General features: G+C 38.3%; 1 protein-coding gene across 2 annotated transcripts in view; it reads left to right on the top strand.

The window, feature by feature from the left end:
• Positions 1–9,017, top strand: part of NAP1L4 (nucleosome assembly protein 1-like 4) — a 23,588-nt gene that overhangs the window by 10,731 nt on the left and 3,840 nt on the right. The window contains exons 9-14 of one of the 2 annotated variants that reach the window (XM_010133568.1): positions 691–836; positions 2,400–2,422; positions 3,054–3,173; positions 3,450–3,479; positions 4,782–4,838; positions 6,008–6,045. In XM_010133568.1, coding sequence (XP_010131870.1) covers positions 691–836; positions 2,400–2,422; positions 3,054–3,173; positions 3,450–3,479; positions 4,782–4,838; positions 6,008–6,013 — 382 coding nt within the window. In that variant the 3' untranslated portion in view covers positions 6,014–6,045. The remainder of the gene's footprint in view (positions 1–690; positions 837–2,399; positions 2,423–3,053; positions 3,174–3,449; positions 3,480–4,781; positions 4,839–6,007; positions 6,046–9,017) is intronic. The other variant, XM_010133567.1, reaches the window with a different exon arrangement.

The following is a 9,017-nucleotide window of genomic DNA, read 5'->3' as shown; positions in this document are numbered from 1 at the left end:
AGCAGGAATCTCTTCCCTCAGCCTGTTTCAAGGATGGAACATACTGGCCATGCAGTTTAGTTCTGACCGTTGTGGCTAATGCAGCAATTTTTTGGTCTAGAGGTGTTCAGAAACCCAACTATGGGATGGTGAAGTCTCATCCCTGTTCTGGAAGTCTAGTGAGTTGAACACCATGTTAGAGTTTTTGAGTGAAAGATAATTCTTGCTTTTCCTAGAGATCTCTGTTCTCTAACTGCTGTTCAGTGCCACACCAAAGCAGAGCTGATGCAACTTGACAGAACTGGAAAATGGTTTTTGTACCGTAGTTTTCTTTGGTTCCTTGGTGTTTTTTTTCCTCTAGGTTTTTTTTCCCCGTCCAAGTCACTTACTGTGACACCATTATGTACCTTAGAAGAGAACTAGCTCTGTTTACCACTCATTCTTTGCCATTTTCAGTTTTGGGTAAAACCGTTGGTGGGTGGAGAATTTTAATTGAGATAAAAAGCAGAAAGGAGCTGAAAAGTAAGCTCGCTCTAGCATGCTGTCCTTGACTGCCAAGTCAGTTTGAGCACTCTTCTTTGGAGAGCTAAAATGTGGCCTCTCCTTGGCCACTTTGAGTGCATTTATATTTGCCCTGGTGTTTGTCGCTCTAAAGCTCAGTTCCTTGTTTTCACTTTTGTTAAAATGCTGTTTCCCACATGTTGTCTCTAGGTGTACTATTGACTGGAAGAAAGGAAAAAATGTTACAGTTAAAACAATCAAGAAAAAGCAGAAGCACAAGGGTCGAGGCACAGTTCGGACAATTACTAAACAAGTACCTAATGATTCTTTTTTTAACTTCTTCAGCCCAATAAAGGGTAAGCTTGGAAACTGAGTATTTAGGATTCTTAAAATATGTTGTGTTTTTAGTTATATGTATTTGTATTTATACAGCTTAAACCTACAAGCTCCTTAGGCTGCTGCATCATATAAATTGTTCTTGCTAGAGGAAGATAGCAAACTTCAGCCCATCCAAACAGATCGTTTCATTCTGATGTTAGAATTTGGCCATTAGGTGTGCTGTGTAAACAGGATTCGTAGTATAGAAAGAGTCTCATGTAGAGTCTCCTAAACAAGTTGACTTGTTTGACCACAGGATGGCTCCATGCATCAGTGTGAGGTTTTCAGCACATGAAGGAAATCTCTTCCAGTGCTGGTCAAGTTATAGCCTGTCGCTTTCACTTAAACCTTTGTGTTCAGTGATGGAACTTCCTGTGGTTTCTTCTGCAATTAGTGATCCCTAATGCTCCATGCATACCTTCCCAATTTTCCTAGTTATCTAATGTTAGGTGTGTACTCGCGTATTTAAAACAATTTAGATGGATTAAAAAAATATTATTTGTTCTTGATAATTTATTCCCATTGTGCACTCTTTTCAAACATGGATGGAAAAAGCAGTTTGCTTTGTGGACTTCAGAGATGTACTGAACAAAATGGACATGAACTACCTGTCAATTCTAAATACCACTGTAAATCTCTGTGTACTTGGGGTTAAAAACCAAGTGATACATATTTCCAAAGCTGGAATCTGTTTAGTACAGAAATGTCCTTTATTTATTAAGTTATTTACAGCCTTTTTTTTGTTACAAGTAGTTGCTGCTTTCAGAATGGGATAGTGATTGTTTGCTTCAAGATGGTTTTATACTGTGTTTTTAAAACACTCAAGATCTACTCTGGAGGCTGCTGTGAGGCAAAGATAGGACTATGACATCTGTGGGCAGTCGATAACTTGCGTTTTCAACTTCAGAACAGTCTGAGCCAAATTACCACTTTTGCAGTAGGATCAGAGTACCATGGCACCTGAATAAAGGAGGGAAGTCTGTTTCGGGGTTGTTTTTGATGTTGTTTGTTGGGTTGTTTTTTAAACAAACAAACAAAACCGAAAAGCCTTCTGTTCCTCACTGGTTATGGTACCAGGCCTCTTCTCTACAATGCTTTGCAAATTAATGACAAAATGTTCACCCGCTTGGTAGCATCTGTATTAGGAGGGGGTTCTTAGTGCTCCAGCAAAATAAAGTTAATGTAATTACAGCTTTAATGAGGAAACAAAATGTGGTGGTCTTTGAGGGAAGAAATGTGCTCTGCATGCCTTTGGAATGCATCTTTACAGAAAGAGTATTTCCTGCGCAAAAACGCTTGATGTCCAAGTGGCAGCTTTGATGCTCCTACTGTAACACATAAAATTCTTGCAAGAGCAGTTTATATGGGCTTAATTTAGGATGACTCTGTCTTTAAAGATTTAATAGTTAGCTCCTGAAGACCTTAAAAGCCCAGTGTTGTCTGCTAGGAGAAGTTCTCTTTATGCTGTGTTTTGTCATCTGAATATTGAGGTGGGCTAATCTATACAAACTTTTCTTAAATTTACTGTCGTCTTTTTGCAGTATCTGGTGATGGAGAGTCATTGGTAAGTTTTCATTTCTGAAACTGTGCATGATTGGTTTTTGCCATATCTTTTGGGCTAAACATCTCTGTAGTGACTACTTAGGGTTTTTTAATTAAGTACTGTGTATCTTCGTGGCTTTTTTTGCTTTTGCCAAAGCTGAGCTTATCTAGATAAAATGAAGGATACTGTGACTTCCCCAAGTAATCTGTTGACATTTTGCTGTTACATGTCTTGCTGATCCAGTGCATCTGTAATGATCACTGTTGGGAGAGGTCCTTATTTCCTCTAGGTGCTCAGCACTACTGCATGGCTGGGATCTGAGTTTTTTTAAAGATCTGAAGTGTTCTGAGCAATTCTGTAATGCCAGGTGTCAGAACCAGTGAAGTCCATATAAGATGTTTTAATAGAAGGTGTTTCAGCAGCCCAGTGGCCTGTACGTAGAAATAAAATCTCAATTCTGCAAATCTGGATTTAGACTTGCAGTGTTGCTTTTACTGTGATGAAGTTGAGTGTACTGAAAGTACCTCTGACCTGAAGGTTGGTGTTGATGACAGCGTGGTGTTTCTCAAATTGCGTCTTTGAAATAGTTTTGTTTGCTTCTCTGTAGTGCATCACGTTTTCAGTAGAGAAATCAAACTGACTTGCTTTACAGGATGAAGATTCAGAGTTCACTTTAGCAGCAGATTTTGAAATCGGACACTTCTTCCGTGAAAGGATAGTCCCTCGTGCTGTGCTTTATTTCACTGGGGAAGCTATAGAGGATGATGATAACGTACGTATGCTATTGGCATTTTGGTTATTACTCACCATGTGGGTAGGAACATTCTTGTTGTCTGATGGGGCTAGCGTGTAATATTAATTACATGAGAAGAAAAAAACCCTGAAGGTTAGGGATAGGAAAGAATCATGCCACTTGCTGTGAATTGTTAATCTTGGCTTCTGGAAGGGGCTTCGTTTCAGCTACTGTTTGAATATGCTAGACCTATTACTGCAGAAGAGTGTATGCAAATATTAGCAGAGCTAATAAAACCTTGGGTTTGTTTTTCAGTTTGAAGAAGGTGAAGAAGGTGAAGAGGAGGTGAGATGCATACTCTTATCTTTTATAGATAACTAATTACCTACTGTGTTGCAGCTGCAGAAGTTGTCCTACATGGAGTAGAAAATACTTGTTTGTAAATGCTCCTCTGTATGATGCTTCTTTCCAAAAGAGTTCAGTATTCATGACTTATAAAATGCTTTTCCTCTTCACAAAAGTATTTTCTGCAAGAATGTTGATCCCATTTTTCCAATATTTTGAAAGCTGATTTCTCACATGAGTCAGAAGTTAGAGATGAACTTTAAGCTTTTTTCTTGAGGGCTGCATGATTAGAACCTTCAGTCTTATTTTTAAATATCTGTTATCTAGGCAATAGTGACAGAATTTATCTGTCAGCTTTTAGTTGCCGTAATCTTGAAGACTGGGCCTTGCTAAATGTGAAGTGAAAAAAGGAGAGAGTGCAACTGCTCAGGATAAAGGCTTAATTTAGGCTGGAATTTCTAGTGTACCAAGAGCCCTGGTCCATTTACAGTGGTGTGGTATGAATACAAACATTTTGTAAAAGACTTTGCACAAAACCACTAAATGATACCACACTTAAATGAACTAATATCCTGTACAGATAATTATATTTTTATTTTACTGGTTTTACTGTGATGCTCTTGCTGATTGGTTAAAGGTACATACCTGACTGTAATCAAGTTCACCATAGTAGAGTTCATCAGAAGTTTCCAAGCAGGTGGTCTGATGTAAGCTGGCAGCCGTCAGCTTTTCTCTCTTTGCAAGTTCAGTACAGCTGTTTGGGTTTGGGCTGTTGAGTGACTGAACACTTTCTTATTTTTATTTTTTTTAAGCTGGCCCTTGATAGAAGTGTATGTGTATTTTTAATCCATCTCCAGTGCCAGGTATTACTACTTGGATGTAGATGCATGTTTGAGTTCAAAAATGCAGAATACTGCGCAGGAATACATAGCCTCTCTGCTCTCTCTGCAGGAGCAGACTCTTTGGGAGGGCGTCAAATGAAGAATAAAATTAGACATCCAAGTAATATGTCAGGTAGAAATTAAAAAATTAGTAGGAGACTGGAGCAACTTAGGCAGGAAGGTTGCCCTAAGCCATGCTGTATTCTTTAAATCTATGTTTTAAATCTTTTAAAGATTTTTGCTTTATGATTTTGAAGATGGTGAATTCTTTTAAGGTAGCCTAAGTAGCTTTAGTATTGAGATCTGAAGTACTCTGGAATACAGTGATAATATAATTTGCTGTTTTGTTTTTTCTCCATTACAAAAAGTTGCACTTTTAACCTGTTTTAATTTCTGTTAGTTTATCTCTATTTTGTCATAGGAGTTGGAAGGGGAAGAGGAGGGAGAAGAGGAGGAAGATGCAGAGAGTGATCCTAAGGTAAGGATTTTTATGTGCTTAGTCATAAAGCAGACTATAATAATGATCAATGGAACTAAGGTTGTTATAGTTTGAAAATATTAGTAAAGTATTAAAAACAAAACCCACCCTAGCTTCTGACTGCAGTGTTTTCATCTTCTTTCAAATTGCTCTTAATGTTTCCATAAATTGAGAAAATACAGGCTTTTGTCTTCCGACCTGCACCAAGAAAAAGGTAATTTTAATTTCCAAACAGTGGGCCTTTACCTCTTAATGGTATCTCTGTATAATCATGATCTGTATTTTTCCTTTAGAAAGGTCATATTCAAATATTCTGTGGCTGGACTTCAACCTTAAATTACTCTGACAAAGCTTAACTAGCTTGTGTATTTATTTTCTTTTTCTTAAATTGTTCTTTTTGGTTGTCCTGATGGCTGCAGGTTAGACTCCGCATGTCTGTACTCAGCTAGAAATCAAAACAAGTTACTCCCCAACTTTGAAGTTTAAACTTCACAACTCTTGGTTTAAAATTCAGCCTTAAGGATTAGCGCTCCTTCTGATAGGTATTTTCCAATCCTTCAGTCATGGTAAAGTTAATGCTCACATTTAGTGAAGCTGGGACAGTGATGACGGACTTGGGTTCATTTAGTTCTTAAAACATCAGCTTTTAGGCTTTTTTTTTATAAAGGCACAGCTGACAAAGTGAAGGGCATGCAAAATGGCTTAATTTTTGGGTGAAAGTCTTAACAGCAGCTTAATGTGTCACTCTTCTGGCATAGTTTTATATACATCATCCTATCACTGGTAAATGCTCTTGTCACCATATCAAGAATTGAACTCATTTTTCTTTAATGAGAAATACGATATCCTAAAGAAAGTCTGTCTTGTGGAAAGATTGATCAAATGGAATTAGTGGCAGAAATGAGAGTTCTGACTCTGCTCTGCAGGATCAGAATGCAGTGGGGTACCTGTAATGGGGAAAAGCTGGACAGCTGAGAAACAAAATGTTGGTTCTGAGTTGAAGTGTGTCTGCTGTGGATCAAATATCCTTTTAAAGGGCTTGCTATTCTGTAGAAGAAAAAAAAAAGCTGAAGGTATCCTGGAAGGTTGTGGTTGTTGCCTCCTGTATTATTTTGTACATTTCACTTTTCATTCATGCTGACAGTTCCTTTCAATTTTTTCCCATATAGGTGTAATTTAAGTCTGTTTATCATTCATACATTTCTAGGTAAGGTGGAATTCCATTCATACCTAACTTCCAAGAGTCCCATTTGTAACCATGCAATGTGGTTTGTTTTCTAGGGTTTTCTGTTTTGTTTTTTTTTCCTTTATATGGAGAAAAGAAATGGGGAATGGTCATTTCAGTGTTTAGCTTTTATTAGTAAAAAATGGAAAGAAACATGTACAGAGCCAAATGCCTTTAAATCATATAATTAAATTAGATTTTTCAGAATGACCTCTCTGCCTTCCTGGCACAACTTCTGCTTTGCCTTAGTAGCAGTCAGACTTGATTTTTTTCTTTTTTTCTGATTTGATGTTGCATCTTTTTACTGTTTCTAGTGTACTTGTAAATTATTTCTTAAATATCTCCTCTGCTCTTCTTGAACTCTTGTAAGTCATCAGCTTCCTTCGTCTGTCTTTTCCAACATCATTCTTACATTGCCTGACAAAGGCAGTCACTCTTACAGGCCTTTTCTTGACCTCTCATCATTCTGAACAGGTGTTGTCCTCCTGCTTATCTGTCTCTTCATTTAAAAGTAGAAAAAAATTCCTTGTCACCTTTCATGCTGTGTCTCAAAGAACAACGCCTGCAACAAGCTCCATGCTAATTTCTCCTTATATTTTAGGCTTGTGTCTTCTTTTTTTGGTTGCTTAGGAGAAGCTGTAATCTTTCCACTCGTTCCCTCTCTGCATAGATAATGCCCTTTGTTAAACTCAAAATGGAGCTGTAGTTTTCTTTGGGGTTTTTTGGTGTGGTGTTTGTTTTTTCTTTCTGCTGTTACGCTTTGAGCAGCCAGCCAGCCAGCCTGCCTCAACTTACGTACACTGTGTATTCACCCGCAGTGGTAGAACATCCATTTGTCACAACACCTTCCATGTTGTCCTGATGTGATTTGTTACACAGCTGCCTTCCCTTCTTATAATAAATTGTCAACCTCTGGCTTTAGTTTTTCAAGTCAACTTGGAATTGTGTTTTTTGTCTTTTGAGACTCATATCCCAATCTCATCTTCCATTCCTTCTGTTTATCCTGTTTTCTGCTGCTGTTTCTCCCTGTCACACTTTTTTTTACATCTAGAATAGTTTTCATGTGCACAAAGTAATTGTTCTTTGGTCTGCTTTCCTTTCAAATCTCACTTCTCCTCTACAGTCATTTCCATATTACCCCCTCCTTTATTGTTGTGCCTCATTTGCTACATAAACGTCAGCGCTTCCTGCTTCATTAACTTTTCCTCCTTCCTTCCTCTCACTCCTGTCAGTTTTAGGGTACACTCAAGTTGTTCAGTTAGAGCCTGATCATGATCGTCTCTTAGACAAAGTGCTTGTGCTATATAGAAGTTGTGGCTTTGGAAGATGGAGCAGTCAGATGTTTGGAAGCATCTTCTGAAGCTACTTCCAAAGTGGACAAAGTAGCTTGTTTTGTCTGGTATATTTTTCTGTGTGCTTACCTGCCCTGTTCCTTTAGCTGCTTTTCTGTCACATTACTGATGCTACACTTGAAGTAGCTGGCAGGGTAATACAGAATGTGGTTTTGAATTATGAACTAAACCTGCTGTGGGGAGGGATTGCACACAGTCTTCAAAGTGCTTAGTCTGTCTTTCAGGTAACAGGGGCAGAAGGGCCTTCAGCAGCAAATTGATTTTCAGAACCTTTGAAGTGTTCTGTCCAGTTGTGGAGGAGAGGGTTCTGACACTTCTTACTTGGCTCCAGTTAGCTCTAAGTTTCATCCCCCTGTATGTGCTTTTTCTTGCTCACTAACATAGGTTAGAAAATGAACAAAAAGTTTAGCTTTAGGACCCTTCTCTGGATTATGTCATGACAGTTGAAATACCGAAAGGCTTTCTTCCTTTTCTGCTGCAAAGGACATCAGCTTTAGTGCCTGCTGCCTGCCTTGATCCCACTGTTGGCAGCAAAGTCTGTTTGGGAGTAGACGAGATCTTGATGGGCTGCCTGTGCCTGCACAGCTTTTTTTAGTGGATGGGAAGCTTCTCAAAGTGATTTGTAAAAGTGAGGAGGTAAAGGCTCAATTGCTCTCTGAATGCCCTAGGAATGTATCCTGCCTGATCTGTTTAAACATTCAAGATCAATAGAAAATCAGTGTCTTTTTCAGCAGTAACTTCATGTGGAAAAGATCTGGTTTTAAAGGATTAAATGGCAAAGATAAATGATTTAGATACTTTGGCCATATGCCCCCATCCTCTAGGACACCACATTGAGTGCATGGGTAGTTTTTGTGGGCTGTGTATATGGAAAGCAATATTCCTTCAGACCTACTTTTCTTTTCCATTTTAGTCCTATGATCCTGCAAATCTTAGGTGAAATTCCCTCTTTAAACTTGGCGCGTGTCCTCTATGCCTGTAAGCAGCTGATGCAGTTTAGCTGGTGTAACTGCTGATGTCTTGAGCAAGTGGTCTGTACGTCAGTGAATTAGCTCAGGTTTCTTCTGTTGTTTTCATCAAATCAAATGCTAGAAGAAAAATATTCATGTCCATGTTCATTGTCCAGGAGCAAGTGATGCAGTAAATAAGAGGCAGTGACAAGAAGAGCTTTATATTGATGCTTGTTAGCAAAAGAGGAGAAACTAAGTGGGAGTTGTCTTTACTTAGCTTATATATCTCCAGTGGAACAGCATCTCAAACTGGAACCAAAGGCCCAGAGTTGTTAAAACTCCTTGCGCAGAGTATATATTATGAAATACTGTAAAGACTTTAAAAAAAACCCTACAACTTTTCATATGAATTTAAGTCATTGCTCATGACTCTTCTCGAATCTTTTTACAAGAAGAATTCTTACTTCTCTGCAGTGCTGGTAGTGAACTTCAGTATGTGTGTTTCAATGCTAAATTTATTTCAAAATAAGATGCATTTCCTCCTTACCTTTGCCCATTAAAGTCTCTCTGTTTGGTCTTTATTGCCTGGCCCATGCACTTCACCACTTTTTAAAGATAAATTGGGAAGTTAATTTAGAGAAATGTAGCAGGA

The sequence above is a fragment of the Buceros rhinoceros genome, unplaced genomic scaffold, assembly GCF_000710305.1.
Source record: "Buceros rhinoceros silvestris isolate BGI_N320 unplaced genomic scaffold, ASM71030v1 scaffold38803, whole genome shotgun sequence".
Lineage (NCBI taxonomy): Eukaryota > Metazoa > Chordata > Aves > Bucerotiformes > Bucerotidae > Buceros > Buceros rhinoceros.
Note: the sequence above shows the minus strand (reverse complement) of the source record. Positions and strands in the feature narration are given on the sequence as shown.